At 37.8% G+C, this 15,636-nt stretch overlaps 1 protein-coding gene across 1 annotated transcript in view; it reads left to right on the top strand.

The window, feature by feature from the left end:
- Positions 1–3,593: 3,593 nt before the first annotated feature.
- The window catches only part of LOC131683504 (neuroligin-4, Y-linked), a 181,236-nt gene continuing 169,193 nt past the window's right edge, over positions 3,594–15,636 (top strand). Inside the window, exons 1-2 of the mRNA XM_058965533.1 lie at positions 3,594–4,965; positions 5,076–5,239. Coding sequence (XP_058821516.1) covers positions 4,688–4,965; positions 5,076–5,239 — 442 coding nt within the window. The 5' untranslated portion in view covers positions 3,594–4,687. The remainder of the gene's footprint in view (positions 4,966–5,075; positions 5,240–15,636) is intronic.

Here is a 15,636-nt window from a genome sequence, read left to right as displayed (position 1 = left end):
CAAATATCTTGGGGCATGATCCGACTCTAAAGGTGGGGTGTCCACTCAAAAGACCTGAATAGGTAACGATATTCTCGGTGATGGAGTACGGGAGTTTCTGTTATTGCATCGCTGCGAACATATATATTTCATCAAACTGGTGTGAATTCAGTATGCTTGTTTGTGAATTGCATTGGATTGCATGCAATCGACATATACGATGAGGCTAGAAGTACTGGCAGGCGTCATACCGCTGAAAAATCGATTTTGAGACCTCTCATATCGATTGCTTATTCGATGCGATATCGTGATCCCGTAGTAATTGCAAATTTCAAGAGGCTTGTCGAGCTCAATTTCCATACCCGTGTTGTGCCTCTGTACTTCAATAAAATGACCCAAAATAGCAATTTTTCTTAGTATTATCCCAACCGTGTCAATCTCTTGCATGCTTCTAATTCAACTGCGCTCTTTAACACACCAATGAAAGATGAGATTCGTGGAGTCCCGGATCACATACGTCCGCAAGTGATCCCAAACATATTTCATAGTAAACGTCGAGAAGTGGACTGCAACAAAATGTTTTACACCGACGGGTGAAGTCTCGACTGGCGACGGTACATTCAATCAAAACCTCACCGCCTCTTTCAAACTTAATGGTCCTGCTTCAGTTTACGTCACAGTACTTGCTGCTTATCAGTATGCCCTTGGGGTTATTGTAACTTTGCCCACCGATGATTACTTTATCGTTTAGGAGAGCCTTAGCTCAATAAAGGCTCTCCGTTCGATGAAACCTAGAAGCACATTTCATCTTTTCTCGAGAAAATATGAAATATCCTACGCGCTTTATCTACAATATCGTAAAAGAAAACCTTAAATCGTGTCCCCCCGCATTGCTTTATCCCAGGTAATGAAGAAGGGGACTCTTTAGATAAGGCGCTTTGAAAGGTGACTTCTACGAAAGCCTGAATTTTTCAATATCTCTCGTCAGGGAACACTAGAAAGTTGGAGCAATGAAGAGTTGGAACGGTGACTACATTCTATTATCCCGCAGGTATCAACGAAACCTTGGATCGGGATTTCATTCGTGTGATGTCACGGTTCATGTCCAACAACTACACGTTAGGCGCTCATCCCCGGCGTATTCGGTTCACGAATAGTGGAATGTTGTGATGGTTATCATGATATCGAACATATTGTTTGGGCATGCGCCGAGTATATTTTTGCCAGATCTCAACTATCGGATTCCCTTGGGGTCCGAGGATGTAGTGGAAAACTGCGATCTCCTCTGTATGTCCCCAGAATGATATGCAGAAGTATTACCCCTTACTCCTCATCATGAAACATATTTGTCCTCCCTGGCTCTTCTACTTTTGTTTATTATATTACATAATATCATTAAGAAATGCCCAACTGTACTAGTACTTATAAAAAAGCTCTAATTAATCTCCCCTAATCTTAACAAAAATCAGTCATTCCTTCTAAATATTGCTAGTTTTAAGATTATTGTAAAATTATTCACCTTTGTTGATAATTATTTACTCCAATAATCTCCCTACTAAAAATGCGAATCAGCTTCTCCTAGCCACCGCCTGCATACGCAAGTGATGGAGCCAATATGTTAGTGCACTGTTGTAACAATTAATGTTGTTACATATAAAAATTATTAAGATTAAGATGTTTTAAAGCCAATCGATACTTGCCCATTTAATTTGAACAACCATTAGACGTCTATCATGAAAATAATGTTCGTAAAAAAACCCTATGGCTGTGTAGCAAAACTATCATTAGTCCAACAGACCTTAGCCGATTTTCAAATGTGGAATAGAATTTATATGCGCGTCCGAAGTCGTATGGATTGTGATAATTTGGAGCTAAAATTGATCTAAATTAAGGTAAGCTTCATGGTTCCAAAATTTTGTGAGTGCAATTTAGACTAAGAGTACACGTTGAACACGTCCGTTAACCAATTCAACGTGGGTGTTTGGTCTGAGTACCAGATTCTGTGACACACGGGCGTATCTGGAAGGCAATCAGCTTGTTTTCCACCAAATTTCATTCGAGAATGCAACCAGCCCTCCGATATTCGTCTGGGAAGACGCGAGTACCGCCGACCTGCTCCGCTACATCGACCGAGCTGTGCGGCTTTCTAGGCCTTCCCGGCCCCGTTATCCATGCGGTCGCAGTTACACCGCTAGAACCGTTTCGGATCTTCATCCTTCAAACCATCGCATCCGTCATTGGAACACCGTCGTGGCTGATCAGCGATTCCTAGTAAGATCGTTTGTTTTTTTTTTATTTCGATTATAGAGGTTTTAACCTTAAGTCATTGGCCTCTTCGGGTTAGAAAAATCTCTTATGAAAAATTTCTAACTGTGCAGGGTCGGGACTCGAACCCAGGTGCGCTGCGTATAAGGCAATCGATTTACTAACTACGCCATGCCCACCCCATCGTCCCTTTTTGTACTCACTAACCAAATCTCGGTGGGGGAACAAACCAACCATTGTAAATAATGTTGAACATCAGTATAAATCTAAAAGGCTAGTTTAGATGTGACAATTGAGCAATCTTTAGGTTACGTTTAATTTTAGTTCAGAATTACGGTTTCGGATTCAATTTTTCTATACAACTTTGATTTATTATTATTATTATTTGGGAAAGATTTTAAGAGAGCTAATTCGGCGTAGCGCATAAACGAGGGACGACCTTTTTAAACATTTCGAATTGTGAGCTGTAATTCTTGAGCGACGGTGCGCCTCCATTGAACAGATCGTTTACTTCACGTTTTTTGATCAGTTGGCTCGCTTATTGAAGACTCGAACCTGCTCCCAACTTTGAAGCTTTTGGGTGGTTGGGAGTGAAGTATAGTTTGGGTGATAATTGGGATACGTTTTACCTACCCCGAACTGACCAGTGGCCTATCGAGAGAGGTTGGCGCTTAAGTCACTGGTTTAATGAAACCATCTCCGTGAAAACTCTTTTGCTGTCTTTTCCGTGGTTAGCTAGCGAGGGAAATTTGAAAGTTCTACCGTCTTGCTTAAAATTATTCTATTGAAACCAAAATATTTTTCGCTCGGTTACCCTGTCATAGAATAATAAAGGTTTCGAAAATGTAATATTTCATAGTTTATGACATTGTCATGATTCATTGGGAGATTTGAAATAAATAAGTCATTTTCGATATTTTTTAAATACGTTGTCTTACTGACAGAATATCAACTTTTAATATCACTAAAATACTGCAGTTTCAACGTTTATTGGTTCTAAATGTTTACATCCCTTCATTAATATTTGAAAGAAGGAAGTATTATTGGGAATATTGTCTCAATCAGCATTAAAATATACATTTCCCCAGAAAGTGTAACCAAACTCACACAACCCTGAATTATTATAGCATTAAACTGTCACGAGCAACTTTCCTGCACCGACGTCTGGCAGCTACCGACCTGTCAACCGGTTGTTTACCATTTTCAACAACGATGAGAGAGTTTGCGCATTTTCACTTTTCCCGCGGTTCTTATTCCGGCCACCAGCGAGCACTGGTGCAAGCCAAGCCCATCATCTGGCACCGTGGAGCAGCATGAATGACAAGGCAGCCGTTAGTCTGTGATGAAGAGCGAATCCTAACTGATCGGAACGCGTGCGAGACAGGTGATTTTTCGAAGCCTAGGCAGCAAGGCCTAAATAGAGAATTTGTGCGGTGTCAGGGTGGCAGAATGGCCCACGGCGCGGTAGGCAAACTTTGTGGTGTTCTGCAACGTTGATATGTGTGTAGGTGTAAAAGCTCCCCGCCCTAAGCGCACCGTTCAGCTACGGGTTGGAAAGCAAAGGGAGCAGTAGTAAAAAAGAAAAAAAAAACAACTTGACAAGTGGGATGAGGGGATTTTGCTGTGCTTAAGCGCTGTTCGCTGTAGTGAATTATGTCAAATTATTGTCGTTACTAGCGGCAGGTCTAGGTTCATGTGTATACAAAACGTCCGGAGAGTAGGCGCTGAATTGCAATGGATCTAATAAGGATAACCACCCGAGGATACGGATAGCAAACGATAGCCTTTCCAAGTGGATAGGCAGTGATTCGGTGCTGCTAGGCGACGGTGGTGCTACAGTTTGCGAATATTGATTTATGGATGTCCCCGCGATAAGAGGACCGAGGATACGCAACCACCCAGGATATATGTACGTGCAGAGAATAAGAGTGCCGTGTGCTCGATGCTTTCGGGTGAAACAATGTCGAGAGGAAGGAAAGTCCTTCTGAGAAGCACAAGCGAAAAGGTTAAAGTGTTATTGGGCATTTCATGGTGAAGTTTTAAGTGCAGTGTGATACAGTGGTATCAGATTGCGGGTGAGAGTGAATGATGGATTAATTGCTGAAGAGGCCATCAAGAAGAAATCGATCGTTTATCGAGAGGAACGGATTCTTTCCAATCCATCCTTCTAGTGATATAGAAATGTGAAATGTGAGGATTCCGAAACAAAGAGAATATCACCCTCGTGTGCCCTTCGCAAGGAGATTGCGTATCAATCAGTGATAGTGTCATCGGTAGAAGAAAAAATGTGAATACCACGAAATTCGTAAGTTTGTCAAAAAAGGTGACGGGAAGAGCTTTGAGCTCTGGTGCAAACGTGTCCCAAAAGAAGTAAAACAAATAAATGTATATGCCAAATGAGTAGAAATGCTGTCAACAATCCAGTAGCGTGATCTGCATAACCATGTTGATACCACTAGTGATAATCATTCCCCTATTTGCCCCGAGTGTGTATTGCGGTGGCAATAGCGACGAGAATGATTCCGTGAAGAAAACGACTTCACGTGTTGTGCATATTAAATACGGTTCGGTATCCGGTACCATTGAACATCTGGATGGAAGACATCTGGATCCGGTGGAGGCGTTCCGAGGAATTCCGTATGCTTCACCTCCTGTAGGCACTTTACGCTTCATGCCCCCGGTAACAGGTGCACTCTGGTCCGGGGTCAAAAAAGCGGATAGGTAGGAGTTTGTTGTGTTTTTTACCAAAAAAAAATACTGAGACTCGTTCGTGCATATTCTACATAACATAACCTGCTTTTGTTTCCAACAATGTCCCATTTCCCCCTTAGGTTCAGCCCGGTATGTCCACAGCGTCTTCCAGATATCGCCAATGAAACAGCGGCACTGGAACGAATGCCTCGTGGTAGATTAGAATATTTAAAGCGACTTTTGCCGTACCTTAGAAATCAATCTGAAGATTGCCTGTACTTGAACATCTACGTCCCAACCCAAGGTAAGAAAGGTCGAAAATAAAGCTATGATGTCGGGATCCCACACAATGTAACGCTTCTTCCTTGCCAGTATTCAATAGCTCGTTTTTGGTCGGAGGGAAAACTTATAAAGACCTGCTAAAAGCCTCTCAACAAACATGGGAAGTAAAAATTTACGATGCGACCATAGAACGGAATCGATTCGACGGAAATATCAATGCGAAAAGCGCCAGATTATATTTTGATTGTGTGTGGGAAGCTCCACTCAACAGCCGTTTCACGATATTGAAATGTAATAAAACGGGACCTTTTCCTTCGTTCCAATCTTGCTTTCTCTCTTTCTTTCGTTCCCGACAAAAATGCTTAGTTTGTATATATTATCGCATTGCGACGTGGAACCGGTTTCGTATTCCGTAGGGGAATTTTTCGTGTCATTTGCTACCTTCGTTTATAAATTTTATATTATGTTTGCCAAAAATCAATAACGTGTATTGCTGATTTTGTTGTGTTACTTAGGGAAGGTAAATAATGATCGCGTGATCGTTTCTAGGAGAGGATTTGTGAAGAATTTCTTTCTTCTCCCACCGGTCGTACGGTAGACCTAGATAGAATGCTAAACTCCTATCAGCAGAAGGCAAAAGGTTCACTTTTCTTTTCGATCCTGTCCCTTTGAGCCTAGCCCTAGTTTTCCGTTCTAGTAACTCCTTTGCTCTAGAATATCTGTACATATTTTAATTTCATAGCTTTCGTTTCTCGTTACCATTAAATTGCCGAAAATATCCAACAAATTCGATACATCATTTCTGACTTTATGTATCCCAATCCACTACCCGTCAAGCTGATGTTTTATTTTCTTAATCTCTTACTTTGATTCTACTTGAAAGCAGAATTGTATTTCCTGATCTGTTATTTTTGCAGATTTCAACATGTTTTTCATGCTAATTATTTAATACTGTCTGAGGAAATGACACAGTAGGACACGGTGAGGTCACCAAGACGTACCATTTCAACTTGCAAAGTTTTCATATAAATAGATATCATCAAGCGCACTTTTACGTAGTCCGCATATTACAGTTTACACAACTGTTCTATAGAGCAGCAATATTTGTTGTGAATCTGCAACCATGACACCAATCATTAGGTGACTTCAAGGATTCAATATGCAAAATTTAGTAACGATAGAATCCTACAATGAGTTTACATTGATTTTATGGAAACAAAAAAAAACTTTCGGGTATCAACCAAAAACTTCAAATCGCATCATAACATTTTGGCACAATCATAAATGATTGCAGTTGATTACGTTTAGCTTCTCCTGATGTGCAACATTGGATTACAACAGTTTTTGCAAAGAGGGCACAATACCTATCAGAGATAGGGATGTATTTTATTTAAACTTCGTCTCATCAGTTTTCATCTCAGCCTTAACAGACCATTTTGACTCTTTGTAAAGTATTAAATCTAAAAAGTTACACAACTTGAGTGAACAGCAAGAAACTGCTGTTCAATGAAACTTCAGGAATCAGAATATATTGGCTCAAATTGCACGTTCACCGTACGTAGAGGGGGATTGGTGCCTTGTCGTGTCTTCTCGTGATTTCCTGACCGGATCGAAAGGAGAAACAGGACGGAGGAAGTAGAATTAGAAGTGAGAATAGCACAAAAACAAACAGTAGGTAAATTAAACTCACGAGTAGTCCAAATCGACTGCGAGTAAGCCTATAGCTCATTATTACAATTGATAAGAAACTTTAGTATGTTTCTAAGTTTCAGTCGGAGGGCAGAAAACTCTAAATCGCAATTACGCTTGAGTTTGGTGTGTCCGGTTAAAGCCCTGGACAGCAAGCCGCAGCACTGTGGGGCCGGGCCGGTCAAAACCTCCAAAATTTATTGTCGATTTTCACACCTTTTATATTTTTTTTTCTAAATGTACATTGCCCAAAGCTGTATTCGCCAAATTTTTGAGTTAATTGATTGAAAAATATAAGCGCTAATTTTTTTTAACCGTACAAGGTCTTCAAAATCTGCAAGAATTTGAGTGACAAAAAGTTTTTGTTCATTCTAATTCATCTCGCTTTAATAAGTACTACAATGATAATTTAACAACACATATAGGCGTTTCTAATAGAAATTCATCTCATGATATAAATGTAAGTACGCCTTAACCGTCTTGCAGCTGTGACTCGTGTTTCTACATTTTCACAGTTATCTGCAGTATAGAAAAATTCAAATAAATACAAGCCAACGAGGCAAACTAACTGCAACTATTATCATATCTTTCCATGAATTTCTTTAGTAGGTATTGGTTAGTAGTATTGGTTGTTAGCTTTACTGGCGACCGATGTAAGGTAAACACGTGAGTGTGGGAAGTGTTCTTTTTTACCCAATTTTTAGTTATTGGCCAGTAATGCAACATTTATTTTCAATTGCAAACTCCCTATTGAATCTATCACAATCAACAATCAACTTCAAAATCTCCCTCTTCCAAATTGATGAGAGTTTCATGCAAAAACGCTCACGTCTCTATTTCAAAGCATACACATACAGTGCAAAGTATGCTCAGGATGTTTTCGTACAAAAAACCAAGTCAGTACCCACAAGGAGAGATATACATATCATCATTGGAATTGAAAATCAATGGAAAAGTATTGAGCGGCTTAGCTGCAGTACGCATCGTATGAGAAACTGTGAATAGAGCATAGTAGGGCATGATTTGAGATCTTCATTAACATCAAATAAATCTGTTATCTTTATAGCTTTGGCGATAACTATAAATAAATAAACCAATAAAACAGAAATTTCAGGCATTCTTTCAAACACCTTAGGATATGGTATCTTTTATAACTATTCTAAACGCATAAGTTCATAAATTAGTAAATGAGGATTATCTCTTAAAGAGTTGTGAAGGGATGATTTTTTTTTACGATGGTATTCAGATTGGACTAAAGATTTACAAACAAATGACTAAAATTACATCATTTTTTATTCACCAGATTTCGATAAATTGGAACCACCCTAGCTAACTCGTTACTAAAGGCAACCCTAGGAAATCAAAATGTTTCTGTTCACTTACAAAGTATCTGTTTTGAGAAGTTAATAAAATTCACTTTTGTGAAATTAAAAAAAAAACTTTTAGAACCGCCCTAGGCTGTCTAATTTTCATTTTAGCTTCCTAATTTAATCAAAATCGAGTTCAGCGCACCAGAATTACCTTTAGATGATATTTTCAGACATTTTAAACTACTTTTGAGGTTTTGTCCAGCTTTTGTATGGAATGGATCCACTGTGACGCAGTTGAGCTTAGAAAAATAAGGAGACTGTTCGAAATTACTGGGCACGGTCATTCTAAAAACGCCTTTGGCGACACGTTTGTGGATTTCTCCAATAATTGAAATACTTGGACGAAACCCAGGACCGAATTTTTTCTCTTATCCAACTTGTCGAAATTGGCACGGCAAGCTTTGGACCAACGAAGTCAATCGCTACACTTCCCTGGCCTATTCGTCAGTCTATTCATTTTCAGTAATACCGGAATGTCCGGGCATCCAGACAAGGCATGCTAGTGTTGACATGCGGCATACGATTACATGGGCCGTTATTTGTCTAAGCTAAGGGCCTTGATTGCACACTGACTATCGTCAGGGCCGGCGAAACACTTTGCGCCAGAGTGGGTAGAAAGCATAGGGTGAGGGGTCCATTACTAAGGAATTTTTCCCTTTTCGCAATGTACGCGCTTACATTACATTCACATTAAATCACGTTCGTTTATGCAAATGCAATTGTGGTACATCGATGTTTTCAAATGTGTGTAGTGCGAGATACATGCGTTGCACATCTAATTTTTTTGAAATGATTCAAAATTTTGAGTGGGTAATTACCCACTCGGTTATCTTCGAGTGGGTAGTACTACCCATACTACCCACGCTTTCCGCCGGCCCTGACTATCGTAGCAGAAGTGTATAACTTCGCCGAACAAACTCTGTCGAAGATTTCTGGTTAGAACGCAGTAAAATATTTAACTAGCAAGTGAGACTGTTCCAATCTCATTTCACAACAGTATACACCAGCACCAGCACCTCCCTCCATCCATAGTGTAACAGGCCACTTCCGTTTGCTGTTTTCTCTCCATATAGCCAGACAACCATTCCTCTCCAATGCCCCATAAGGAAAACTACATGTGACTGTAATATCGCTGGGAACAAGGATATCTTCACCCCAAGTAACCATTTGTGACCATAGTCGTGTATGGCTGGTAACAAGATCAACATGGTTACTGTTCCAAAGCCCGGTAACTGCAATCTGTATGCACATGATAATGCTTCATGTTTGAAAGCACCAGGCAACACATTGAACGCCATTAATTGCAGACAGGCCGGCACACAAGGCACCCATATGACAGTATAGCACGTACAATTGTCTTATAAATAGATGTCATTAGGTTTGAGATCCCAGATTTTTCCAAAAGTTCGTCTGCACTGCCCGATAACTATGCAAGCTGCGTTTACCCAACCCAAGATATGCATGCAGATATTCCACTACCGTGCATTGCTTCAAGACTAGACTGCAAGGACAGTAGCACCCTCAATATCTAGGAATACACCGAAGCTAGATTACCTTACGATGTGTTATGATAGAAATAGAGATTTTGATGAATATTTTTATTTTGCTTGTGTTTCGTCTATCGCCCGGTTCCCTACTGGTAGAGAACCGAGAACGGTTTGTGGTAAGGGAATTGTGGTTAAAACCGACACCTTAAGTTTAACACTGTTTCTGGGTTCCCACAAAACCTGTAACATTATAATTTCTACACAAAATTCTTCTTCAGAAATTTTTTAACAAAGCTTAATTTTGTCAGCCGTTAAAAAAATTAGTTTCATTAAAAATTATTGGTTGCAAAACTTGGAAAACAAAGTGACTTTTTGTAGACACTGCGGATAAAACCGACACCCCCTTTAATTTATTTTCTCTCCACTTTATTAAAATGTTTGTATTTTTTAAAAATGTGATGTATGCCTGAGTAATAAAGTGTGAGTATGTGAGATACAAATATGTACTTTTCGTAGCTTCATTATGTAGTGAGGAGAAGAGAGTTCGAAGGAGTAGTGCTATAAACATGAGTATTTTATGCTATAGGATTATTTCTTGATGAGGGTATTTCCATCATTGCAACCTTCAGTGTCATTTTATTTCGTAAGAGAAGATTCGCAAGTGTTCAACATTCTGCTAATCGGATTCATTCACTTAAAAGTGATGCACAGTTCTTAGTAAAACTACCTTTTCCAGCCTTGATTTTTCGAATTCTGATCATCAACGATCTACCAGTTTATACAAAAGATCATTGTCTCATTGTGATAAAGTACATCTATGACAAACCAAGAGAACACTAGAACTTTGGAGGAGCTTTTTGTAGAAATCGCAAAAGCTTCGATAGAATCTGATAAGCAATAATATCAATTTTTGATTTTTAAAGAGACCAATAAGAAATAAACACAATAAAAGTTTCTGTGTATTTCTGCTAATACTATAGTGTGCTAATAGTGTAATTGAAGTGTCACAAAGATCCCCAGCCTATTGTAATGAACCGCATGTAAACACAATCATCTTAACAGCGTGTCGGTTTTACCCTAACCAAAGGGTGTCGGTTTTACCCCAACAGCGCACATTTTTGCCTTTCTCAATAGAAAGGTATTGCAATTGCTCTGAAAACCGACTTTTTAACAGAGGCGCGGGGGGCCGAGTGACATATACATATTCGATTCAGTTCGTCGAGTTCGGAAAATGTCTGTGCGTGTTTATATATGTGTGTATGTATGTATGTGTGTATATGTGCGTCTGTGTGTGTATGTGACAAAAAATGTCACTCATTTTTCTCAGAGATGGCTGAACCGATTTTCGCAAACTTAGTCTTAAATGGAAGATAAAACGTTCCCATATGCTGATATTGAATTTCTGATGGATCCAACTTCCGATTCCGGAATTACAGAGTGGTGAGCACGATCACGTAGAAAATGTCGATTTTAATAAATTCTTAAATGAATGTATGAAGGTGAAAATTTTTCCAAAATATGACCACAACTGCTTCGATTTGTAGTATTAGGTCACTAACATCCATTCAAAGTCTCTTTGGCCACATTGGCCACCATCATCGGTTCAGGAAGCCCTGGCGGAAGTATCTTGCTGTTCTAGGTCACCGACGGCCAACCAAACTTTCGTTGACTACATCCGGAAATATAGACTAAATCGTCCGGTCACATATGAAATTCCCATATAAGTCGGAACTCTAATTTTTTTTTTTTTCGAAGGGGGGACCCCATGAAATTTCAGAAATCGAATTCGTATTTTTGATACCAAACATCTTTAAAATGCATGAAACGTCGAGATTTTCTGTTATATCGAAATTTTTTTTTATAAAAATCGACTTTTTGGGACTTTGCCGATTTCGCACCTTTTTACAGTTCAATATTACCATGGCTGTTTTTTCTTTTTCAAAATTTTAGAACTCGAATAATTATTTATTTTGCTGTATATAGTTGTCATGTGATGTATAATAATAAAATGTAATATATGCATTTAAAAGTTTTTAATGAATATAAACAACGCACACATTCTCGTGATTCATGATTGAGAAAGGCACAATTGCACCGCTAGGTGGATTAAAATAGGTTTTTTTTTATAAGAATCGATTTTTTGGGACTTCCTTTCGCTCCTTTTTTCAATCCAATATTACCGTGGCTGTTTTCTCTTTTGCAAAATTTTAGAACTCGAATAATGATTTCTTTTCTTGTATATAGTTGTCAAATAATGTATAATAAAATTGTAATGTATACATTTAAAAGCTTTTAATAAATATAAGCAACTAAAAACTCTCCTGTTCATGATTGAGAAAGGCACAATTGCACCGCTAGGTGGATTAAAAAAGGTTTATTTAAAAAAAAACGATTAAAAATATTTAATTTTTCAAACTCGTCTTCAATGCACTCATTTGATCATAGGAAAGGCTGATAATACTAGGTACTGAAAAATGTGGTCATTTGCAAAGCTTTTGTTCGGTTAAAACCTTAAAATCTACCAACAAAATTTTCCATCCAGACGAGTATGAAAGCTGCTATTGTATGTTTTGTTTATTTTTATGACATTCGGCGTACTAACGTAAATCCAATTTGTCTTCAAATGCTCTATATAATCATACTAATAATAAAGTGTCATTATGAAATGAATAAAAATTTGATTTCCAGGGAAAGTTGTGGGGTGTCGGTTTTACCCACAATTCCCCTACGGTAAGTCAGTTCATTTTAATTCGTTCGCCTAAAAATCGGCGCGAGAAATTTTGCAAACGGCTTTAGGTGGTGCTCAGTTCATTCGCTTTGAACAGAATTGCTATTTATTTGATTATTATTTATTTTTTCCTTCCTTTTGTAGTATCCATTTCATATATGCGAATTTCAAAAAAATATCCCATCTTGAGGTTGTAATGTTGTAGATAATGATTACTCAGGTTGTAATCGTTTTGGTCATTTTAAATGTTCAAAACAGAAAATCGAGACGAGAAAAATTTCCCCGTGACATCAACAAGATTTCTACTCGCGCAATTAGTGAAAGTAAACTGAAAGTTTATTTAGATGTTGAAATTTCTTGTTGATAACAAAGCAGTATTCAATTTGGTGTTCAGTCGAAAAGAAATAAATAAACATGTAAGCACAGCAATACTAGAATACACTTTGATATATTATTTGGCAATCATAATTTGAAATTTAATTGACATTTCAATTTGAAGTTGATACCTAAATGTTATTTGTTTCGGCTTTACTTTCTGAGTTTGTATCGCCAACAGACCTGCTATAGGGAAACGCTTCAGATCATTGTATTCTAGTCGGTTTTATCAGATTCGATGCCCAAGTGGAACAACATAAAAAGATTCATCGTCTTTTTTTTGATAAAAATAATCAATAGCGAAATGGACTCCCTGAATATTAACAGACGATAAACAATAGTGATTACATTCAAGGATGGTGTAAGTTGTCCAACTATTCGCCAATTTCAACTTTTGGCTCTCTAATTCATTGTGATTTTAGTGCAAGTGGTTAGATCTTACAATTTTACTAAAAGCCAGGAGCCAAGTCAAGTCAGTTCCGATTTACTTGTACCTGTTAATAGTAGCTGGTTTTAATTCTTAAGACGTATGAGTAATATTGGATTATCTCCTGTGATACTATACCTGCTCGCATCTCTGATTTACGGTTTAAATTTCAAATCAAACTAGCTTTTTGTTTAAACCACAGAATGGCGCATTCATATATGTTATAGTAATCCTAGCTCTTTTCAATTTTACTAATTGTTATTTTGGGGTAAATTCAGTCAGAGTTAAAAATATTCAAATTCATTGAATGAAAATTGATCATATTAGGCTGCAATTATTTTCAATATTCGGTGGCGCTACCGAAAACGTCAAACGAACCAACTACATTCACTGCAGATTTTCATTCGTGTCCTATTATTGCACGAAGCGAACGTGCAACAACGAATCAAACCGATCAAAGTAAGTGATGATAATTATTATTTTATATGTTTTACCAGCATTTGAAAACATTTACCTAGATAAATGATGAAATAAATATTATTGTACAATATTCTATTGAATAAATGACATGGATTTTTGAATGAATATGTTTTCTATTCATCACGAATCGCATCACATTCATTCTCAGTCGTCACTAAAAAGCTTCGATTATTTTTAACTCTGAAGGCAGTACTATTCGACTCAGGTTAATCTGCTAATATAGCCTTTGAATGGTTACAACCTTCCCGAACCCGATTTTTCATTTCAAATATTTCAGTTTTTTTACACACGGAAACATATCTGCAGAAATTTTTATCTAGACGCGACAGATAAGAGTTATTTAATTAGCTTGAATCCATTGGAAAGACCAGAACGTGTGTGTGTGGCTAAAACAATGAAACGTAGAAGCTACTTTCACGTATTCACTTATCTCTTCTGTCTCTAGATTTTTCTAGTGCTATTCATTCGAGAAACTAGTAACTATTCACTTTGCATCCGATCATTATTTCAATCTCGATATGAACCGATTTATCCTCATGTTTTGCGAAATTTCTAAAAATTGAACCCGTAGACATTTTAACAAATTCCCGTGAGGCAGGGTGAGGTGGCGTGCGTGTGCCAATATTTTTCATCTCTGATAATTATTTGACACTCTCCTAACGAGAATTTTAATAAGCTGGCGAGAGTTTCCAAGTCTAATAAATAGTAGTTTGAAAAAAATTAATTACAGAAATTCTCAGCTGCCGCTATTACCTTACTTCTATAATGATACTGATCTGGCGAATCTGTTATTAAATTTCAGCCATACTAGTAAGTTTTCGATTCAACGTACTTTAAATTACCCGGTAAAAAAACGAAAATTAAGCAAATTGTAATTGAAATTTTAGCCTAAGAATGGTTTTTTTGACATCTATAATTGATGTGGTGAATCTGTTTGCACGATTTCTTCCGCGGAGTGTTTAATAGCATCCATTTTTCCCCGTCAGAAGAACACCGCATAAATCTTCCACAATTTGTTTTAAGCGAAGCCGATGTCTATAAATCTCTGGCTGCCGCTGGTCCGTTTAAATGGTCTTTTTTCCGAATATAGAAAAGACTGCACCCACGTAAGCACGCCGAAGGCAGTTTTCCTACCCGTTTGAAGAAGAAGCCATTCACAAAGCTTTCCAGAAACAAAGCTCCAAATATTCTCGACGTCTTAAGTTGCAAAGGCATTTCAGTTTTTAATTGCTTGTATAAAGTTGTAGAAAACTAGTTTAAAATTCACAATTTCACTGACAAAAAATTTGACTTTTAGTTTTTACTAAAGCTAAATAATTTTGCCACGAATAATATGTTTAGGAATGATTCTGTACCTTGAGAGACCATTATTTTGATTCAAACAGCTAATAAAGGTTGTAAAATTTTACGAAGATTTGAAACTTATCCTTTTAATTATTAGGGATTCAACAATAGTAGCTTCAATGACTTTGTGAACTACATATTATAGAAAACTTTTATCTCCTTCCTGCTCAAAGAGGTTTAGTCGACGACTTCATACGGTAAGCTAGCGCGAGCACCAGTTTCACGCTATGCAAAATGCAATGCTGCGGGGGAAGTTCACACAATGTCGCCATTTGAAAAACTTGTATCATAAATATAAACTTATACGCGTGTGATCGTACAATTGTGCCCATTTTTTTGTGGCTACTTTTCTCTCCTAAAATGTATTTTATCTACCATATCAGCACAAATCGTGAGTGTATTTACACCTTAAATATTCAAAGCCCCCAAAGGAAGTCGATCCACTCTGCCCAACCCGTGTGCTTTTTCCTGGGGACAAGTACTCACGCCGTAGTATGCTCAGAAAAAGATAAGGTTTGG

This window comes from Topomyia yanbarensis, chromosome 2 (genome assembly GCF_030247195.1).
Source record: "Topomyia yanbarensis strain Yona2022 chromosome 2, ASM3024719v1, whole genome shotgun sequence".
Classification (NCBI taxonomy): domain Eukaryota; kingdom Metazoa; phylum Arthropoda; class Insecta; order Diptera; family Culicidae; genus Topomyia; species Topomyia yanbarensis.
This window is presented reverse-complemented; position numbering and strand designations above follow the sequence as displayed.